The sequence below is a fragment of the Cryptomeria japonica genome, chromosome 2, assembly GCF_030272615.1.
Source record: "Cryptomeria japonica chromosome 2, Sugi_1.0, whole genome shotgun sequence".
NCBI lineage: Eukaryota > Viridiplantae > Streptophyta > Pinopsida > Cupressales > Cupressaceae > Cryptomeria > Cryptomeria japonica.
This window is the reverse complement of record NC_081406.1, coordinates 523,535,549-523,560,065: the sequence shown is the minus strand read 5'-3', so window position 1 is coordinate 523,560,065 and position 24,517 is coordinate 523,535,549. Positions and strand designations below refer to the sequence as shown.

Genomic DNA, 24,517 nt, shown 5'->3' with positions numbered 1-24,517 from the left:
AGAAAATGACTTACCCATGAGCAAAATGCCAATAATCTGGCTTTGAGGAGTGTATAATCAATCTCTAATTGAAGCAAATGAGTCAAGGGCACACTTGGATAGTGAAAGAACGAAGAGAAGAGGGCATGAAATGAAACAAATGAAATGAAAAAGTAGTAAATAAAAAGAAAAATAATTTGAGTCCAACACAAACTCTTAATAATAAATGAAATTTGTGTCGTCATTAAAATGTGTATTTTGGGGTTACAAAACCAAAATGCATGAAAATATATATTTTGGGTTTGTAACCCCAAAATGCACCTTGTCATAAGACAAGTGCAAAATCAGAGTTTAACTTTGAAAATACACATAAAAATAAAAACTAACTCCTAAAGAGACTCTTTGTCAATCTTTTAGATTGACAAATCGAAACACAAATAGAGATGATTTCTTGAGGACCAAATTGTGAATGAGGAAAATGAAAATTTACCTCACTCAACATGCTTAGATCACATGGCCTACAAATTAGACAAAAATTCATAGGATTCTCCCATGTTTTCACCAAAGTTGAAATCGGGGATAAAATTTCTTAATCAAGTGATAACCTAATTAATGAACTGGGGTAAAACACATTAACAAAAAAATATGGTGTCCCACCCATGACCATGAGTGTTTGTACACAGACTAGGGATGGTATTGAGAAGGCCTGGCCATCTGAGGGGTGTTGATCTGGCATAATCAAACCTCCTTGTCTTCATGAAAGGAGTGCTCAGTTCCATATGAGTTATCAAATGGGGGTCAGGGCCTAGAGAGGTAACCAAGATAACCCATGTTGAGACTATGTGATGAAACCATTTCCTTCTTGTACTTTTTTCACTTGTCATGTTTCATGTTTAGGCTTTATACTTGTGCATACCTTTTGTTCTCATGGATGTAGGTGTCATGCTTGAGAGTAGACCTTATTTCTCCTTATTGTTGGCTTGTGTTTTGAGGCTTTGTGTCTATCTCCTGAGCACAATGGGGTGGACCTAAGGGTTCCACATGGTCAGGTGGTTGTTACCAACATCTAATGGGGACTAGTGGATTGTTCATGTGTGTTGGGAAAGATCTTGCCTTCTACATTCTAGTATATATATCTTTCAGTTGCATGTTATTCAATAAATATAAATATAATATGATATGTATTATTGAGAAGCATTGTAATTGTATTGTTATTGTTTCTTAAACACTCCTTAGGAAGGTTGGTGTAATTTAGATGGATGCAATTGATAATCAATTCAATTCTAGATTAGTGTTTAAGTGGTTCGGTGTGGGTACCGACTACTCATATGTGGATGTATGATCTATCTCATTTTATATTGAAAGGTTATCATGAGAATATTTGGTTTGATGTTTAAAATGAACATAGTTGTAGATGTTCTTATATTATGTATTGTTATCGTTATTTCATTTATGATTGATGTATCTTAGATCTTGTTCAAGAGAGTTGCATAGTAACAATGTTAGGGAACACATAGAGGGCATAGTTTTAATTTATATTTATCTTCTGCTTGTACATTGTAATGGTTAATTACATGATGAATTAAAAGATGCAATGAATTATGCTTTTTTTTTAAAAATCTATTGCTATCTTATTTTAGCTTGTTATTTGTTAGTCCTTTGGGGTTCCTTGGCAGGGTGGTACAAGAGAGATGGGTAATGAGATAGGGAGGGAGAGGTAGAGAGGTAAACATAAAGGGAATGAGAGAACTAGGGATGTGAACAAATAGAGGGTGGGAGAGAGAGAGAGAGAGAGAGAGAGAGAGAGAGAGAGAGAGAGAGAGAGAGAGAGAGAGAGAGAGAGAGAGAGAGAGAGAGAGAGAGAGAGAGAGAGAGAGAGAGAGAGAGAGAGAGAGAGAGAGAGAGAGAGAGAGAGAAGGTGAGGTACAAAGGGAGAGAGGGTGGGAAAGACTTGGAGAAATAGAGGTAGTGAGGGATTGAGGGGGAGGTGTGTAAATAGAGCTAGGAAACATATAGTAGAGGGTGAAGGATAAGAGAGAGAGGTAAAGAGGTAGTGTTGGATCTTGGGGGAGAGAAGAGAGAGTGAGATAGAGAGAGGTAGAAAGGGGATAAAGAAAGAGTGGTAGAGAGAGATCTATAGGTCAAGAGTTTGGGAGAGATAAAGACAATGAGATAGAGAGAGTGAGAGAATGCTTATAGGAGCATGTTAATTACTGAAATTTGAATACTTGTCTTCTAAAACCTAGAATCTACATTATAAATCCTAGAGATCTGAAACCACTCTCAAACATCTTGCCAATATATACATGAAAAGTGACTTATACCTAAATGTTATATGTCATATATATATTCTTATTCGGAGAGAGGAAGTGAAGGTGAAACTTTTAATCTAATGCTATACATTTGGCTATTGCTAAATTTGATGCTCGCCAAATGGAAATGCACTTTCAAAAGTGCATTTTCATTTAGTGAGCACCAAATTTGGCTCTTGCCAAATATGTTTGGTGTGACCAAATCTTAGGCTTAGCATGCCAACCTATTTTGCGCATGCCAAACATGGTGAGCACCCCATTTGGCATGCACCAAATGGCTTCATTTAAGCAAAAAAAAGTGGCATCTTTTTGGTCCCCATCTTGGTGCACATGCCCTTAGGTAGCTAAACTATCCTTCCAGGTTGTAAACAACCTAAAACAAACTCCACTATTGTGTCAAGTTCATAAAAATACTTTTTCCTCCTCTTCCAACATCTCGTCAGAACAACCATCACCCTCCTCCTAAGACTCTTCTTACCACTCTTCGCTTCTCTCATGGATTGGCATCCACCATGTACCATCCTCCTTCATCAAGTACTCTCTCTCCCCCTCTTCTTTTTCATGGAATCCAACCCACCATTGACCAATCTCCGTCAAATAATCTCTCCACTCTTTCCCTCTTTCATAGATTTCAATCGACCATGAATTGACCACCTCCAATAAATCTCATCGACAACATCCTCTACTACTTCCACATGCAAACACTCAACACCCATATGCAAATATGCAATTGTATTTTCTCCTATCTTCAACCTTGCAAACAAAGGAAAACTAAACTCAACATTTACCATATTCTTTTTTGTTGTCCCAATATCCTCTCCATTCTCATATTTATCATATGCAATTTTTTCACATTCCACCACTGCAATCACACCTTTTTCATCCTCTTCAGTCACCTCTACTACAAATTCCTATGCTACTACACTGAACAAGTTTTCAATTCTCTTGATCTCTTCTTCAAGCAAGTTTCACTCTTCATCAAGCTCCTCATCAAACAATAGACCTTTATGCATAATTGAATACTCTATCTCAACCTTATTCTAATTTGTTGCATCCATGTCCTTCGAATGACATTTCTCCACTACTGCAAACTTTTTTTTTCTCATCTCCCGCTTTATCTCCTCCAAGCCATCTTGTGCCTCTTGCCTCAATTTTTATGCTTCCCTCTCAAACACAGTCATCCATCTCTTCTTTCTCCCTATCTCCAACACAATGATCATCAAAACCCAACCAATCACTATTGTAGGACTCCTCCATACCTACACCAGTCTCTTGAAATCCTCTCAAACTCTCACTAATTCACTCTCTTCCCACCTATAGATCTTGGCATAGAATGACTCATGTTTGATACTATGACTATACATTTAGGACCTCTTGCTCTAATACCATTTGATGCAAAAACAAACTCCCCTCAAGCTATAATTCACAAAATTCAACACATAAAAAAACAAAGACTCTATTGCAATAAAGAAATTATTTTTTATATCTCATCATTTACATTACATTGATCAACAATGACCTTCCATTCGCATAGTCAAACAACTAGGAAATAAGAATCTCCATGACACTCAAACTTACTAGTTGGAGTCTCATCACAAGTATTTGCCAACTAAAGTCAATTAAATTTTAAAAACAATAAAATCCCATAAATGAATACCTTCATTGTCTAGCAAATACATAGATAATGAGCTCTATTTTATATAGTTTATACTGGTTCCCATGTTCTTTGAGCTGATCTCCTCTTTTATCTATACCCTTGTCCTTTAATCTCCAAACAAGTTCATTATCTCCCTACTCATGCATCCTCTTTTCTTCAATGCAGCAATCACCCACATTTTATACAACCCACACTTCTTCTTGGGTTGTTTCATAAACTTCTTTCTAGGTTGATACCTCCTTCACTTGCCCGATTCTTTTCTGGATAGTTGCCCCCCTTCTCACCATACTACGTAGCCCTCTTACATACACCTGACCAATATCTCTTTAACTGCAACCCATCTCATGTGATGAAATGGGTCTGTTTTCACTATGTACCCTCTATTGGGTCACTTCAACCCCCTTATGTAACATTTTACTAATTTTCTATTTATTCACCCTTCCGTACAAGACTTGTTAGTTTATTTCAAAGGCCTTTCAACTTCGTTTGATGGTTTTTCCTATCCTTTGTACTAGTGTTGCTTCCTTTTGAATTTTTGTGTCTCTTGCAATTAGTATTCGCAATGTTTTATTTCCTTTCCTTACATCGTTTCAATAGATCAATGGTCTTAATAACCCAAAGGATCGATACTCTTTTACTCGATTGACAATTTAATGGACATGTTGTTTGACATTTTTATTTTGAAATTCTTTTCTCAAAAATGGTTAGAATGTTCTACAATGCTTTCATCAGTTAGAGCCCTAGGAGAGAGGGGTGAGAGACCTAGGGGAAAGATAGAGGTGAGAGAGATAAAGGAGGAGAGAGATGGGTAATGAGATAGGGAGGGAGAGGTAGTGATCGAGAGAATGGAGAGAGGGAGCAAAGAAACAATAATATATATATATATATATATATATATATATATATATATATATATATATATATATATATATATATATATATATATATATATATATATATATATATAGATAGATAGAGAGAGAGAGAGAGAGAGAGAGAGAGAGAGAGAGAGAGAGAGAGAGAGAGAGAGAGAGAGAGAGAGAGAGGTAAGCAGTTAAGGTGAGGTATAAATGGAGAGAGGGTGGGAGAGACCTAGAGAAATAGATGTAGTGAGGGAGTGAGGGTGAGGTGTGTAAATATAAATATGAAACATATAGTAGAGGGTGAAGGGTAAGAGAGAGAGGTAAAGAGGCAGTGTTGGATCTTAGGGGAAAGAAGAGAGAGTGATATAGAGAGAGGTAGAAAGTGGATAGAGAAAGAGATATAGAGACTGATCTATAGGTCTAGAGTTTGGGAGAGATAAAGACAATGAGATAGAGAGAGTGAGAGAATGCTTATAGGAGCATGCTGATTGCTGAAATTTGACTACTTGTTTGAAATTTTAAATGGTCTTCTAAAACCTAGAATCTACATTATAACTCCTAGAGATATGAAACCACTCTCAGACATCCTGCCAATATATACATAAAATGTGACTTATACTTAAATGTTATATTTCATGTGTATATTCTTATTGAGAGAGAGAGAGAGAGAGAGAGAGCAAAAGATTTAATTTAATGCTAAACATTTGGCTAGCACTAAACTTGGCACTCGCCAAATAGAAATGCACTTTCCATTTGGCGCCCACCAAATATAATATACTTTGAAAAGTGATTTCCATTTAGTGACGCCAAATTTGGCTCTCACTAAATATCATGCTTGCCAAATAGGTTTGGTGTGACCAAACCTTAGGCTTAGCATGAAAAACCTATTTGGTGCATGCCAAATATAGTGAGTGCCCCATTTGGCATGCACCAAATGGTTTCATTTGAGCAAAAAAAAGGGCATATTTTTGGTCCCCGATCTTGGTGCACATGCCCTTAGGTAGTTGAACTATCCTTTCAAGTTGTAAACAACCTAAAATTAACTCCATTGTTGTGTCAAGTTCACAAAAACACTTCTTTTTCCTCCTCTTCCAACATCTCATCGAACAATCATCACCCTCCTCATGCGACTCTTCTTACCACTCTTCACTCCTTTCATGGATTGGCGTCCACCATGTATTGTCCTCCTCCACCAAGTACTCTCTCTTCCCATCTTCTCTTTTGTGCGATCCAACTCGCCATCGACCGTTCTCCATCAGATAATCTCTCCAATCTTTTAATACTTCATGGATTTTGATTGAACATGAATTGATCACCTCCACCAAATCTCATTGACAATATCCTCTACTACTTCCACATGCAAACACTCAAGACCCATCTGCAAATCCACAATTGTTTTTTCTCGTATTTTCAACCTTGCAAACAAAGGCAAACTAAACTCAACATTTACCATATTCTTTTTGTTGTCCCAATATCCTCCTCATTCTCATATTTATCATTTGCAAATTTTTCACATTCCACCACTACAATCACCACTTTTTCATCCTCTTCAGTCACCGCTACTACAACTTCCTCTGCTACTGCACTGAACAAGTTTTCAATTCTCTTAGTCTCTTATTCAAGCAACTCTCACTCTTCATTAGGTTCTTCATCAAACACTAGACCTTTATCCATAATTGAACACTCTATCTCAACCTTATTCTCATCTGGTGCATCCACGTCCTCCAAAGGCATTTCTCCACTACTGCAAATTTTTCTTTTCTCATCTCCCACTTTATCTCCTCCAAGCCATCTTGTTCCTCTTGCCTCGATTTTTATGCTTCCTTCTCAAACATAGTCATCCATCTTTTCTTTCTCCCCTTCTCCAACACATTGATCATCAAAACCCAACCAACCAAAAACCCTTTCTTCTTATTTCTTTTCTCTATCAGTAGCTTTGAGTCTTTCCATCTCTCAGCATTTTATGACTTCTCCACACCTGCAAAAGTCTCTTGAGCTCCTCTCAGACTCTCACTGCTTCACTCTCTTCCCACTCGTAGGTTTTGGCATAGGATGACTCATGTTTGACACTCTAACTATGTACTCAAAACCTTTGGCTCTGATACCATCTGATGCAAGAACAAATTCCCCTCAAGCTACAATTCACAAAACTCAACACACGACAAATTAGAGACTCTATTGCAATAAATAAATTAATATATTTTCTCATCATTTACATTACATTGATCGATCAACAATGACCTTTCATTCACATAGTCAAACACCTAAGAAATAAGAATCTCCATGACACCCAAACTTCCCAATTGGAATCTCATCACAAGCATTCACCAACTAAAATCTATTAAATTCCAAAAAAAATAAAAATATCATAAATAAATACCTTCACTATCTAGTAAATACATAGATAATAAGATCTAATTTATATCCTTTATACTATTTCCTATGTTCTTCAACCCAATCTCCTCTTTTATCTCTACCCTTGTATTTTAATCTACAAACAAGTTCATTATCTCCCTACTCACGCATCCTCTTTAATTCAACGCAACAATCACCCACCTTTTATAGAACGCACACTTGTTCTTGGATTGTTGCCTAGACCTCTCTCTTAGGCTGATGTCTCCTGCGTCTCTCCTTCACTTGTCCAATTATTTTCAGGGTCATAGCCCCCATCTTACCATACTATGCAACCCTCTTAAATACACCTGACCGATATCTCTTTAACTACAACCCATCTCATGCGATGAAATGTGTCTCTTTTCACCATGCACCCTTACTGGGTCACTTCTACCTCCTTAAGTAACATTTTAATAATCTGCCAGACATTCACCCTTTCGTACAAGGCTTGTTAGTTTCTTTCAAAGGCCTTTCAACTTCAGTTGATGTCTTTTCCTATCCTTTGTATTAATGCTTCTTCGTTTTGAACTTTTTTGTCTTTTGCAATTACCATTCCCTATGTTTTATTTCCTTTCCTTACACCGTTTCAATAGCTTGATGGTCTTAATAACCCAAAGGATAAATGCCTCTTTGTTTTACTCGATTGACAATTTTAAGGGACACTTTTTGGCATTTTTCTTTTGAAATTATTTTATAAAAAAAGGTTAGAATGTTCTACAATTAATCTTTCATTGGTGCCAACCTTTGTCATTTTTGGCTTGTCTCTTCTGAGCCTTTTTCTGCAATTGCACTAACACTTGGGTGTTATGCAGGATACAATGATGAGAACATGTATTTGATAATCATTAATTATTTATAGTAAAATTTAAGGCAACCCCAAATTTCACTTCATTCCACAAACATAGAGAAACCTTCTAAAGTATGCAACTATTTATCCTTGAGTATTCTCAACAACCACTCTTCCAACTTCACACAAACACTTGTCTTGAAGTCAAGGAATGTTTGGATTGAAAGAGTGGCTTGAGATGCTATAAATACAACTTGTTGAAAACTAGAGCTGACCATGCCAAATGAAAACCAAATTGAGAAAAACATATTGACAATTATTTTAGGGTAGTGTTGATTACTCGTTGGCATGGGCACTTCTGCACCAAATAGCAATATCACAGTGTAATAATAATTTAATATTAATTATAATGTAATGATATAATAAATTTTTAAGTGGAATAATGAACAAATATGAGATATCTTCAAAATGATTTGATGTCGCTCTGCTCTGCTCCATTCTCCTCCATGCACTCCTCTTCCTCATCCAATGTTCAAATTTGTCCCCATTGATCAGGCTCTTATGGCTTGTGTATGGGAAATAATGTGTATGAGGATTCACTACCTAACCCTCAACGTAACTTTGGCCATGGATGCCCTAAATCATACTCTTACTCTTCTTTCAACCAAATTGGTAGTAAGGGTTTTGTCAAAATTGATGATGCTCGTGGCAAGGGGTATTTTGGGCATGGCTACAATAAACAATGATTTTGTAGTTCCACCATGCAGAAGGGGAAGCACTGGGGTTTCTGATTCAATTCAAAGCTTTTAGTTAATTTTTTTGGAGGCTTTGAGACCAGATTCCCTAGGTTCATGGGGGGCTCAAAAAAAGACTGGCCCTAATGTGTTGAGCTCCACAATGCCTGCAACAAACCCACTAAATGCTTTCGCAACTGTTAGGAATTTCAAGGTTGTGCTGCATTCTGGGGTTGTGGGTGTCCACAACCCCATTAATGGGGCATATTCTTCTAGCTTTGCTAGTATTTCCCAATCGTGTCCTATCCAAAATTGTCCTCAATTTTTGAGGTATGTTTGGATGATTTGGTCATGAAGCCGAAAGACTTTTTGTAGAATTATGCCCTAATTTTCATATTCACAAAGATGTGGCTAAAACTATGTGATTTGCATTCATGGATTACTGAGAATTTGAAAGCATTCATGGAGGGTGAAATTTGACTCTCTAGAGGAGAGAAAGTTGGTATTGAAGAACGGTCCATGGATCTTCCAAGGTGATTCCCCGTGTATGAAACCATGGTTCCTTACCTTTGATCCATGCACAAAAATCTTTACCATAACTTACTTTTGTCTACAACTACTATATCTTCCCCTACAATTTTGGGGACTTGATTTCCTTTGAGCCATCGGGAATAGTTTGGGAAAATGTCATTACACCTTAAAGGAAATTGAAAAGGAATGTAGCGAAATGGAGATGAATGACTCCAATGGTGAAGACAATTGGAATGATGAGGAGCTGGGTAATGAGGAGAAGGTGGTGATAGTGAGTCTGGTAAAGAAAGCCCTATCCACAGTGATTGCCCCGATAAGGACAACAACCATCCAATGGAGGATGTGGATTTCAAGGATAATGAGGAAACTGAGGATGTGGATTTCAAGGAAAATGAGGAAACTGATGTGAATTCTGAGAGGGAAATAAACAAGGATTCTGAGAAGGACTTGACTAAGGAAAGGGTAAGTGAGGATAAGGAAAGTTCGGGTAAAGGGTATTTTTGGATAACCTCAAAAAACTCATGGAGGGGAGAATGGATAATGACAGATGGACCTACGAACTCCTGAAGAACCTGGAAAAAAAGGGGAAAAATACAGATGAGAAGAGGGAGGATGACGACAGAGATCAGATAAAATGGAAGCAGAATATGGAGGAGAAGGTTAATTCACTAGAAGAAGGGAGAGAGGCGATGAAAAATCTGTTGGGCATTATCCCAAGTATCCTATCAGTTGTCACTAAAAACTTGGAGGATATCGCTAAGGTCTTTGATCATACCAGCTCTCCTAAACCGGTAGTAGAACTTGACATGGATGATGAGACTATCAAGATTGGTAGTGATGAAGCTACTCCGGTTGGTGGCGCTACAAAGAGGACCAAGGCTAGTGTCAAGAAAGTTGTGGCTGCTTCTGCAAAGGATCTCCCTAATCTCAGGGATAACATTAAAGAGTTGCATGGAATTAGAAACACCCTGGCGAATGCCCTAGAAAAAATCAACTAGTTTCTCTTTTGGAGTCTGGCTGGCTTTGTGGAGCTTTTGCCGATTTTCCTTGGTTTTCTGGAAGCTTTTTTATGGTTTGTCCCTTTTTCTAATTAAGTTCCACTTGTAAAGGGTTTCGGGCCCCTTCAAAACCTGTTTTTACCTTAATAAAAAACTATTGACTTCTAGAACACCACCTATGCTCGAGTATGTGTTGAAATGGAGTTGTCCAAAGGCCTACTTGATAACGTACTATTGAAGATGGGTAGTAGAGGATGGAAGCAATTAGTGGACTATGAGAAAATTGTCTTCAGATACAAAAGATTCTTCTCAACGGATCACCTTACATCCCAATGTCAAAAACAATATGTTTTGGGGAATTTAACATCTGCTGGCAAACCATCTTGGTGGACTAGGGATGAGCCTCAACATTATGTCATTCCTCCTACCTCTCAAGATTTGAATCTATCTCAAGCCCCTACTAAAAATACAAAGCCTTGTTTTCCTTCCCCACCTAGGGATCACCCTCCTTCTCCTTTTGTTATCTACCATGATAATGGGCCCATTGTGAAATCTCAAATTTCACAAAGGACACCATTGGAAAATCATTTGGTGATGGGAAATCATGTTGGTTTAGACATAGAGAGCTCCCATCCAAAAGATTCCTGGATGGATAGAAGTAAGGAGGAGGAATCAAAATCCTCAACATCAAATGACCTTGAGGTCATCCAAGAAAGGAGAAAAGGTGGATACTTAATTATTTATGCCAGCCATTTGGTAGTGTGTTTTGCAAGCTTTGTGCCTGCAAATTCATGTAAGCACTTTTTCATGCCTTTATAATAGCATAGGTCATGTTACTGTATGTGGCAACATTAATCATTTTGACTTGGGCAAGTGCCTCTTTTGTATTATTCCCAACTAGGGAGCATCTTAATGCACCCCTATTTACAAGGTGTTTACGAGCTACTCTATTTTTTGGTTTTCAAATTAATATATATTTTTACCGCAACTTTGTTGAGCATTAGTGATTAAAAAAAAAGAACAATATGATATCTTTCAGTGTACTTTACCTATATTCTTCTAAAGATAGATATGTTAGTTACACTAAGGTTGGGGTCCCATGGAGGGGGGCTTCCTAAAAAATAGAGCTAAAGCTGTTGAGATTTTTGAGGAAAATTTTAAAGCTGGTGGTCCCATGAATTTTGTAGTGTAGTTCAACTTAGAAATTTAAGCTCCCAAATTTAAGGAAGTTGGTAGTCTCATAAAATAATATCTTTGTATGTGCATAATAAAAACAAGTAAAGATAATTCATTTTCCTCCAAAACTATTTTTTAATAGAAATTAAACTTAGATGGTCGACAAGTGGCCAAAAACATCCCTAAGTAGGTGGGGCAACTTTTAGCCCCACCCCTTTTTCACCCGCTGAAATTTGCATGCCTAAAAAGTAGGGGCTTCTATTTTCTTGGAAAAGATTCCAAATAATCCCATAGCACAATTTTTTTTTGTTCATGGGACCACCTTTTCCTTAAAAATAGAGCTCAAGCCCCCCTCATGGGACCCCTACCTAAGAGGTGTATTATACTCACATATGGATGTAAAAAAGTTTCTCAATAAAAACTAGAAGCATTAAATTTGATATTTTTATTGGTTGTCATCCTCGCTAATTGTCATCCTCCCACTTGCATAGAAATGACAACTTTCTAATTTGAAACAAGAAAGTATTTTTTAAACTGTAAAGCTACTATGTATCCTTTTTTTTGAAAGGGTACACATGCATATATGATTCCTTCCTCTCTTTTTTTCTTTTTCTTTTTTTTCTTCTATGTGGATTTTTCCTTTCAATAGGTGCATGAGAAGCAACCTTGAAATTTGACGGTCACCCCTACTTGTCATATGAATTTTTTATGATGGTTTAGTCATTTCAATGCCTTTCATTTGACATTTTAAGAAAAATATTAACTGTCAAAAAATATAAAAGTAGAAGATTGAAGCCGCACCAAAATGCAATGCACATCTTTCTTGGGAAGAAATGATAATCATTGTCTTAATGAGAAAATAATGATAAATTAGTAATATATGCAAAAATCTTAAATTTACTAAATGAGTTTTTAAATTAATACATTAATATATATTATATATTAACATTAAATGATAATCAATTAATTCTATAACAATCTTATTAAATATATTTAAAAAATTAAATTGACTAAGTTTCTATAGTCATATTAAAATATTTTATCAATTATATTCTATCATTTCAATTATGACAAGTTTCTAAATTCATATGAAAAATAGAACTATTCTAAAAAATCATATTAAAATATTATAAAATTAGAAACAAGTACATCCTTCCATTTCAAAATATTCTAAATAAATTTGTATTTTTATAATAAACATTCTAAACTAATATATATCAATATTATAAATTATAATATTCTATGATATATATTACCTACTATATTTTTTTACGTTTTATTTATAATTTGAAGCATACAGTTTTAGAAAAAAATAGCATGTTTTGAAGCTATCAAATACGGTTCAAAAGTGAAAAAATGGTCATTTAGCTTGCCAAATTCTAGGCCCGATGAGAAGGATATATCTATGTGCAATTTATCTAGATATATTAAGATAGATATATGAAGGAAAAAGCTACAACATACATTGAATTTAAAACCATTAACTTATTTTTAAAAAATAGAAAGTTACAACTAGTAAAATCATTCACTTTTTTTAAAAAATAAAAAAGTTGCAATTTAATAATCGTTCATTTATTTTATTTTATTTTAAAAGAAAGATATAGCAACTTTCTATTTTTAAAATAATCTATTCTAGACAAAAGACAAATTGAAATGGAAACATGTCCATGTTGTTTTTTTTGTTGACTATTGGTTTTTTAATTTTTCTTTCATGGATGTTGAGGTCCTATAGTGCTCCATTATAGAGTCTTTTATAAAATAACAATAAAAAGTGAAAAAATCAATTTTATAAATAAATAATAATATCAATATAATAAAATATTAATAATATAAACTAAACTAATCAATTGAGGAATGTTTCCAACTGTTCTAATTGATTTAGCAATGTTTCTAATGGCAGTGTGTTTGTAAATATCAAATTTTATTTTGAATTAAAATGCCAATTTCTATTTTGAAGGAAACATTTAAAGTTGCAATTAAAAATGCAACTTTCTATTTTCAAAGCATTATTTCTTCCAATGAACATAAACATGCTTTTAAAGAGATGTTTATATCTATGAAGGGTGCCTTAAGGCAAGTTTCTATATCCATTGTGCCTCTTATAAAAGGATATGGATGAAAAATAAAAAAAATATTTTTAGAATATTTTATTTCATTTTATAGAATATATAGTTATTTTATTTACTTAAGTAACCTAAATTGAACTCTAATTTTTACTCTTATGTAACCATAACATTAAGCTTTATTAAACCATCACCAAAAAATGAAGCATAAACTGAATTCAAATCATAAATCAAATTGAACCCTAACCCTGATAATCAAACAAATTGAACCTTAACTAGATTAAAACCTAGCTCCAACCCTAATCGTAATTGAACCCTAACCCTAATTGAACTCTAACCCTAGACCTAACCATAAGCCTAATCCTAATTAAATACTAACCTTCACACTAAACCAAAACCTAAAATTGAAATCTCTCTTATATAACCTTAACACAAATTAAACCCTAAACCTAAACCTAATTGAACATTACATCGAACTATAACCCTAAATATTAAAACCATCATCATCAAGCTTGTCTACTCTAAGGAACTTAGAATATTTGGATTTCCAAAGTCTACTCCCATGTTGGATGCATTTTTACAATCACTCTTAGTGTGATTGAACTTTATAATATAAAAAATAAATTAAATTGTAACCATAACCCTAAACCAAAATGAACCTTAACCCCAAACCTAATTAAAAATTAAATCAAATTTAAACCAAATCATAAACCAATTCAAATCCTAACCCTAAACCTAACCATAACATGAAACCTAATTAAACTATTACCAAAAAATGTACCTTAACCTTGACTATAACCTAAATTATACCAAATTAAATCATAATCATAATCCTAAAGCAAATTGAACTTTAACCTTAAACCTAATTAAACATTAAATCAAACTAAACCCAAATCATAAACCAATTCAAACCCTAACCCTAATAATAAATATGAGGCTCGATTGAAAGATTAGGGTTAAGGTTCAATTTGGTTGAGTGTTAAGGTTAGGGTTTAATCTGGTTTAATGTGTAATTCAATTTAGGGTTAAGGTTCAATTTATTTTATTGTTAGGGTTTGATTTTGTTTGTGTTAGGGTTAAGATTTAATTTGATTTAAGACAAGGGTTTCTTTTGGTTTAGTGTTAATGTTAGAGTTCAATTTATTTGTTATTTTCAATAGAGATAAAAAGAGAACACAATGACAATGACTCTAAAAATCCAACCAAGATGGGAGTAGATCTTGGAAAGCAAATATCCTAAACCTTAGAGAAAATAAGCTCAATGATGATGGATTAGACTCAATTTAGTTTATTATCAAGGTTAGAGTTTGAATTGGTTTATGATTTGGGTTAAGTTTGGTTTAATGTTTAATTAGGTTCAAGGTTATGGTTACAATTTAATTTAGTTAAATATTCAATTAGGTTTAATTTATCAAGATCAATCACAATAAGAGTGATTGTAAAAAATCATCCAACATGGAGTAGACTTTGGAAAACCAAAAATTCTAAACCTTAGAGTAGATAAGTTTGATGATGATGATTTTAATATTTAGGGTTATAATTCAATTTAATATTAGATTTAGGGTTTTATAACCTGGTAAGAGTCCACTTTAGGTTTTGGTTTAGTGTTAGGTTTAGTTTTTTATTATGATTAGGCTTATGGTTAGGTTTATGGTTAGAGTTCAATTAGGGTTAGGAAATCATAGTTGGAGTTAGCACTTAGCTTAATGTTATGGTTTCATCAGAGTAAAATTTAGAGTTAAATTTGGGTTAGTTTTGTGTCAGGGTTAGAGTCACATTTAGGGTTAGAGATATGATTAAGGCTTGGATTAGGGTTGGGTTACATTTTGATTTAGGTTTCAAGTTAGGAGCAGAGTTAGGGTTCAATTTTAGGGCTACCTAATTCAATTTAGTTTAGTGTAATGGTTACAGTTAGGTTTAGGGTTTAATTTGTCAAGATAGACTGCAATGATAGCACGACTCTAAAAATTCAATCAACATGGGAGTATATTTTGGAAAGAAAAATACTCTAAACCTTATTGTAGATAAGCTTGATGATGATGGCTTTAAGATTTAGGATTACACTTCAATTTAATGTTCAATTAGATTTAGGGTTAGGGTTTAATTTGTGTTAGGATTGTATACGTGTAAGAGTGCAATTTAGGTTTGGGTTTAAGGTTTAATTTGGTTTAAGATTAGGGTTAGGGTTCAATTTTGTTTTGTGTTAGGATTAAGGTTTAATTTGGTTTAAGATAAGGTTTTGTTTTGGTTTAGTATTAAGGTTAGAGTTCACTTTAGTTTTATTTTCAATAGACAAAGATAAATCACAATGATGTTGTCTAAAAATTGATCCAAGATGGGAGTAGATTTTGGAAATGCAAATATCCTAAACCTTAGAGTGAATAATCTTGATGATGATGGATTAGATTGTATTAGTTTAAACATATGCTATGAAGACATATTAATTAGAAATGAGATTACTTGATAAGACACTAATTAAGGTTGTCATTTAATAAAAAAATGGTTAAAATAGGTTTAGTATAAGACTCAACTGAAGGATTAGGGTTAAGGTTCAATTTGGTTGAGTGTTAAGGCTAGGGTTTAATTTGGTTTAATGTGTAATCTAGTTTAGGATTAATGTTCAATTTTTATATTGTTAGGGTTCAATTTTGTTTGGTGTTAGGGCTAAAGTTTAATTTAGTTTAACATAAGGGTTTGTTTTGGATTAGTATTAAGGTTAGAGTTCAATTTAGTTTTATTTTCAATAGAAGTAAAGATAGATCACAATGATCGTGACTTTAAAATTCATCCAAGATGGGAGTGGATTTTGGAAAGACAAATATCATAAACCTTGCAGTGAACAAGCTTGATGAATATGAAGCCACAAATGATGATTATGTTTTAGATGGCTTGGTTCAAAGCTCCAAATCTCACAAGAGAAAGAAAGGTCTAGATTTCAGACAACATTTGTGGTTCTTTAATGACACACTTCAATAATTTAAATCATTTGAGAATTTTGATAATTGTAGTGTTATTTTTTGTAGATGTTTGAGACTTTATGCTATTGGAATTAAATGTTTCACACTTATTGGAAGAATTTTATTATTGTTTTTGTTTTCACGTTTTTTTTTTCTTTCAAGGCGTTCCGTGGAGGAAGACAAGTGCAATAGTGCTTCTATTGGCATTACAAAAGTTTGAGAAGAGTGACTATGAAAAGATGTTTCAACAAGATATCTCTCAACAATTCAAAGATCCACTATCTTCTCAAGTTTCAAGCCTAAGAAAGTATGTATGCATGCAATTTTATTTTTTAACATTATATTTAAGCTAATTTGCAACAAATCAATTGTTACGACCCTATTCAATCCTTTTAATGACCATTTCAACTTGAGTAATATATATATATATATATATATACATATATATATATATATATACATATATATATATGTGTATACATATATATATATATGTGTATACATATATATATACATATGTATATATATACATATGTATATATATACATATGTATATATATACATATGTATATATATACATATGTATATATATATGTATACACATATATATATATATGTATACACATATATATATATGTATACACATATATATGTATATACATATATATATATATACATACATATACATACATATATATATATATATATATATATATATATATATATATATATATATATATATATATATATATAGACACACACACACACACACACACACACACACACACACATATGTATATGTATATGTATATATGTATATGTATATGTATATACATATACATATACATATACATATATATACATATATATATATATATATATATATATATATATATATATATATATATATATATATATGCCTTGGCATAATGAAGCACTTGGTCTATACTTCCACAGTTTTGCATAGTTACTTATATATATGACAAAATCTTTATAGTTACACTTGCATAGAGTAGAATTTATTTTTCCATCAGAGCTCCCATCTTGATTTGTTAAACATTTTTTTCCATATTATTCATATAAACTACATATTCAATATTTGCAACAAATGTTATATTTATTATTTATTTTCTGTTTTTTTTTATTCTCTATAATTCTCTATTTATTATTTATTTTATAATTTTAAAAAAATATTCTTATACACTTTTTTTTAATAAATAAATTTAATAATTTATTGTTATTTATAAATATTAAATATTTTCTATTTAATATTTGATATCATTCCACATATTTTACTTAAATTTAAAAAATGTAGATAGAACTATATGATTAAAATAATAACCTTTCTAAGCTCCATAACAATACTATTATACCACGAAATGTCATAACACAAACATTATACACCGTTGATCGTTCAACCAACGGCTATGATTTTTCGTAAAAGTCCGAGCCAGAATAGCTGCGTCCTAAGTCTTCCCATTCCTTGAGAGGAGATGTGGATTATCCCTCGGGTACTTGTCGTACTATATAATATTTAATTGCCCATGTCCAAAGGTTTACGGTAATGTATATTTAATTGCCCATGTCCAAAGGTTTACGGTAATGTATATTTAATTGCCCATGTTCAAAGGTTTACGGTAATGTACCTTCTCGAATATCTCCCATTTATCCTTATTACGACTCACTCTGTATTCATGTGCATGCATGTGAGACACCCGCAATCCACGTGCCCACTGGATAGCGGAAAGTGAAAGATATTTAATATTAGATACACGGGTGACGTGTCAAACACATCTATGACAAGGAAAACAACGCGTTTTTTTGTTATTATTTTCTTTATACCTCCACCTCGTGGGCGTTAAAATTCTTCTGTTTAGCGTATTTTCAAGAAGAATATGGAAAGATCTGCGTTCTTCTATGCTTCTTCCTTTGCCTTTTTATACGGAGCGATCTTCATTTTATTTTGTAGCCAGGAATTTGCAGTAGTTTGATTTGGTTTGGTTTTCTGTTGAAGATTTCTTACCCTGATAATCTGCAACGAAATATTTGGGAGCAGCTTTCCACATTGCGCCTGTGATATTTTGGGATCTTATTGCAGAAGAAAATCGTCTGTGGAAGGAACAGATTTTTGGTGGTCATAGTCAAATTAAGCGGTTGTGGAGGACATATTTACCGCTAATTTAGGCGGCGGAAATTTGTTTCATGTAGCTTTTGGCCGGCTAAAGTCGGTGGGAAGTGCGCCATTTTAGCGGCAGCGACCGCAAAGTTTTGCTTTGTGGGACACGAGTCTAGCCGTTGGTAGTCGTGGCGTGGTCTGAACGGCAAATTTGTACAATTTGGCCGTTAAAGCTGTGAAAATTGATCATGAATATGGCAGGGAAAGCTATATTTCAGGACTTGAATGCCTAGAAATAATTGCTGCTTTGATTTGAAGGTATTTGTTTGGCCGAGATACTTTTTAAGTTTCTTGGAAACTAACCTAATTTAGTCGGGTGAGTAGCAAAAATAACAGGCGAACAGGTCGGCTTGTTCATGTAGGTGAATTTTATGAGCAAATCTCGGCGTATTTTAGCAGTGAGATTCAATATTTCCCGCATTTGGTGTTTTGAGCAGTTCTTTGGTTTTGCGAGATCTGGCAAAGCAGAATTTTAGCGGTGAACTGAAAATTTCCGAGAGTTTGTTTTTAGAAACCCCTAAGACGCCGTATTGTGAAATTTACTGCTCGAAGTCTTTTGTTACTGGTTTCAAGCCGGTTTCAAGACCAAATCTCGGCGTATTTTAGCGGTCAGGCGCAATATTTTCTACATTTTGTGTTTTGAGCAGTGGTTTGGTTTTTTGTAAGATCCGGTCACGCAGAAGTTTAGCGGTGGATTGGAAATTTCCGAGTGTTTGTTTTCGGAAACCCTTGAGTGCAAAATTTACCGCTCAAAGTGTCTTGTTACTGGTTTCAAGCCGTTTTTAAGAGCAAATCTCGGATAATTTTAGCGGTCAGGCGCAACATTTTCGGCATTTATTGTTTTGAGCAGTAGGTAGTTTGGTTTTGCAACATCCAGTCACGCAGAATTTTAGCGTTGGACTGAAAATTTCCGAGTATTTGTTTTCAGAAACCCTTGGGAGGTCATATTGCGAAATTTACCGCTTAAAGAGTCTTGTTACTGGTTTCAAGCCTCTTAAATTGCAAGATTCACGCTCTCTGCAATTAAATTTCAGCGGCAGTTTTGCATTCAAATAAGCGGTGTTTTCCTTTGACAATGGGGTTACCACGGTTCTTGAAGCAGAGATTGTCGCGATCAGAGCCGCCATCTCCTTTATCGCTTTCTCGATCGGGCTCACAATCCTCTTCTTTGTCGTCGCAGGAAAGAAAAAAGTTCTTTGCGCCGCGACGTTTGTCTTCCACAGCCAAGGACATTCCTTCCCTAGGAAACCCTGAGTCATCTTCATCCTCCGTTTTGCGCCGCACCAGATCGAATCCCGGCAGCCCGAGCCGTGCATCTGACGAGCTTGTCAAGGACCTGGAAAAGGTTTTCAAGAAATTCGACCGCAACGGCGACGGAAAGATTTCCTGGGTAGACCTAGGCTCCATCATGGGCGCGCTGGGCTACAAGGCCAGTGAAGAGGAGCTGCAAAAAATGATCAGGGAAGCAGATTGCGACGGCGATGGCTTCATCGACTTGCATGAATTTATTGAACTGAATACCAGGGGCGTTGATCCTGCCGGCAATCTCAAAGACTTGAAGGACGCCTTTCAGATCTTTGATCTTGATGGAAACGGTGCCATTTCTACAGAGGAGCTTCACAAGGTTCTCAGGAATCTCGGGGAGGACAGCACAATGGAGGACTGCGAGTTGATGATACGAGGCGCGGATTGTGATGGCAATGGCTCTATTGATTTTGAAGAATTCAAGATTATGATGTCGAGCTCCGTTTAATCGGATCTAACTGGTATTTTTCATACATCTAATCTCTGGCCGAGTGTGCATTTGGGGTTTTACAATTCTGAGCAGTTTAAAAATGCTTTATACGTCGATATTGATCACATTTGTACAGCAGATTTAAAAGCAGAAATTCGAAAAACCTTTGGCAACTTTTTGGATCTCATCCGTTTTTTTAGTAATATTTTTTTTACTTCCCGAGAACTTTTGTTAGTCAGTCAATTTCTGCAACTTGCTTGTCATGCTGTAGAATTCCTATGTAACAACTTCGTCTACAGGATGTCTGATAAATCTTGGTTTAGGTATTTGTGACGTTCTAAAGTACTTGTGGTTAGTTAGAAAATTGTGAGTTGTTGAAACTTTTTTTCTATCAACGAACACCAAAAATTGTGTGGGAAAATTATTTTTGAGGTTATGACTACTTCATATTTTCAATAAAAAAAATTGTCGAAAATTCATGTCAATTATGGGCAATTTTTATTTTTTTCAAATTATGAGGCTATGACTGCCTAGTAGTAGTATCTTTGAAAACAATTTAATTACAAATGGAAATTGTATATTGTGTGGAAATTGTATAGCAGCTTAGTTTGTATGAGGGTATTAATTAAACTAGTATACCTATATTAGAGAAGTATATCATATTGTTCATTAGTTCACTTAAAAAATAATTATATTATTATATAATTATTAATCTTAAATTATTATTATTATATTATTATATTGTAATTAATATTAAATTATTATTATATTATTACTTAATAGTTAAACTCTAGTGGTAGTTGAATATTATATTATTATATTGTAATTAATATTAAATAATTATTATATTATTACTTAATAGTTAAAGAGTGGTAGTTGAGAGGAGAAAATAAAAAAATATATTTTGTTTTGCTTTTCATACATTTTAAGTGTCATAAACACATCAAATTATGATAAAAAATATCAATGAATGGTTATAATCTAATTAATATTAGTTTATAATAATAATTTTTTTGTTTAGATTTAGCATTAGGGTTAGGATCAAAATTAGAGTTAGATTTATGGTTAAAATTAGAGTTAGGTTTATGGTTCTCATTTAAATAATATAAGTTTACAATAATTAAAGTTGCAATTTTAGTTTGGGGTGAATTGTGTTGATTCCAAGTTTGGGGTGAATGGTAGGTTCTAAGTTTGGGATCAACGATTGATGTTCTTAGGTTGATCTTCATATGTTGAGTTGCTACTCTAGTTGGTGCAAGTAATAGAATATGAGAATGTCATGAAACTTGAGGTTGAATGATGGTACCAATTAAATACGAGTTTTTTATTTTTGTTGTTCCTTGAATTGCCTTTGTCTTGAACAATTGACATTGCATTTTGATCTCTATGGTAGAGTGTCATATAATTATACATTTTTTTTTGTTTGATTGAATGTTGCATAGTTGATACATTGTGGTATATCATTATTTATGAGACCCATTATCTTTCATCTTGGTTATAAAATCGATTGCTTGACTTGTTTAGTTTTTGTCTTCTCCTTCATTATATCATGTTATTTGTCCATCAATATCTCTTCTCCCCAACATATTTATTTTAGAAACTTTCACATTTCGTTTCCAAAAATCAATCCATTAGTCTGATTCATGATTCATGTGGAGAAATCAATAAAAACCTAAAAATTACTTTCACAATAGTTGTCCCTTGCTCTCATTTGTGTTCTCTTCGTCATCTAGTATTATGTATTCATTATCTAATTGCATCAATAAATGAGACACCTTCCATACAAAGGGCCTACTTTTATATCCATCAATGGAATTATATTTTCTTTTTTTTTCAACACTTACAATTGCAAGTTTGAATAACTGCAAGTTTGAATACCTCATGTGATACATTTTGATTGACAAATCTTATACTACTCTCTACTAATGAAAGTTCAAACATTATGTGACATGTTTCTTGATACTCGATATCTCTTTCTATAAGCATCTTAGTCAAAAGCCTCCTATATGCTCTTGCAACTAAATAATAAGGGTTATTTTTTAATGTTTGCAAGGTACATAAATATTTGGTGTTATGTTTTTGATATTTTTTCTTGCTTTTGTTGCATACTTTGCAATATATTTGATTACATGTTTTGAAATGGCAAGTTTCGAATCTATATTTTTCTCTATAATTGCAATATGTAGTGATTGTGTTGGTTCCCAAATCCATAGATTGTAAACCCTAAGAATATGTCAAGTTCTATTATTGGACTTCACAAGTGATCTGACCAATGAACAAGAATCAACCAAAAGGGTTGATATATTCTGGTCTTTAAGATTTGCTTTGCCTTGGCGGGTGTACCAATGTCATCACTATCTAAATACTTTCCAATACAAATCAGTAATATTCTAGCAAAATAAAAACTTTATGCAATTTTCAAGGGGTTTGATTTATTTTATCTTTGACCCCATATCTCCTTTTCTTATTATTTACTGGCATAAGGTGATGATAGAAAGAAAACTAACAATTACACCTACTCCTACAGAAAAATTAAAGGAAATATTTGAAATAATAAATGGTGTTTTGAGAACAGTTATGATCGGTGCCTTCTCATAGGGCAACAAAGTCTATAAATGAAATGATATGTCTTTCCTTTGGTTCTATTTTAAATTGTTTGGCACTGTATTTGTTTATGACTTGCATAAACATGTGAAAATGTTTATTATTAGGTTCTTTGTTTTTAATCCAAATGATACTTTCAAGTTACTATGACTTATTCAAATGAATTTAATTATGTCTTGTAGAAACCAATCAAATAAACCACACAAAACATAACTTTGCTTTGATAAACTAGCAATGTACTTGTTATATTGATTTAAATAACATAAAAGTTATCAATTTGGAGACAACAAGATAATATTTATCAATATCCACAACAAAACAACTACAAAACAATTGAAAGCAGAATTCAAACACCAAGTTATTGCATTGCTTGCATTGACACTCTAAAAGGTAATACAATATGGATCTGCTGCTCCCCCAAAACTTCTAATCCTTAACCCCCATATGGTCTTGGTTTCTCTCTTAATACAAAACGAGAGAAGTAACAAGCTACACATTGTTTACATTCGTTAGGCTTATCTCACCCGTAGATGAAGAGACACGACCTTTCGTTTAATATCATTTTGAAAATAAAAGACATAATATTGTTATATTGTTTAGTTAATTACAACTTTATATTATGTCAATATATGACATGAAGTAATAACAAGAAAAGACAAACATGATAGAAAGTTGGTGAATACGAATAATAACTCCTTATCTTCATGATGTGAGGAGACACTCATGACACTGGTGGCCTAACAAGGTTCTACTTGTATTTGGAATGAATTACACCATGTTCACCATATAACCACCCATTGTTGATACTGAAGCTCAAATGAAAATTAATATGCATCATAATCACTTGGAATCAAGTACGTACTCTCCAATTAATATGCATCATAATCACTTGGCCACTTATATTTATGCACTTCTGGAATATTCATCAAATAATCCTTCCACCTTTTGTCCAGTATTCCACACACTTCAAAATAACCTTGGCATGTCCATTATCGAGTGCAATTACTTTGTCAAGGAAGAGATTGGAGTGTTGAACACTGATATCTCCTTGCATGTGAGAAAGAATATTAGGAACCGTTTGAACAAACCCACTCTTCCAATCATCAAGGTGCTTTACATGATTGTCTTGATCAACAACTGATGGGATAGACCAATGCTTGAATGTATGAAATGAATCAATCTTTGCCTTTATTTTAGGTTCCTCTCCAATTATATATTTGCTTTCATCAATCATCAACTTCACTATCTTTTCTATCAATTTAATGGTTGGAGGGGCATCTAGAGTTCTTTGTAATACTTTGCACAAAGTAGTCAAAGTGTGATGTACTGGCTGCCATTTCTTGAATAATAAGTCTAAAATAAGCATATCCTCCTTAAACTACTCAAGTGCTTGCAACAACAATGTATAACTTCTATATACATCTCCCAATTTATCTATAACAAAATTCATTATATGCTCCAAGACTTTCTCAAACATAGAAAGAATCTATTTCTTTAATTCCTTTTGGGTATCCTCATTTATCTTCTTCAATCTTTCAATCTTTTTCTCAA

At 33.6% G+C, this 24,517-nt stretch overlaps 1 protein-coding gene across 1 annotated transcript; it reads left to right on the top strand.

Moving 5' to 3' along the window:
- The first annotated feature begins 18,292 nt into the window (after positions 1-18,292).
- On the top strand, positions 18,293-20,549 carry LOC131052169 (probable calcium-binding protein CML25). Its single transcript, XM_057986781.2, has one exon. The coding sequence runs from the start codon at positions 19,703-19,705 to the stop codon at positions 20,378-20,380; it is 678 nt and encodes a 225-aa protein (XP_057842764.2). The 5' UTR covers positions 18,293-19,702; the 3' UTR covers positions 20,381-20,549.
- The last annotated feature ends 3,968 nt before the right edge of the window (positions 20,550-24,517 follow it).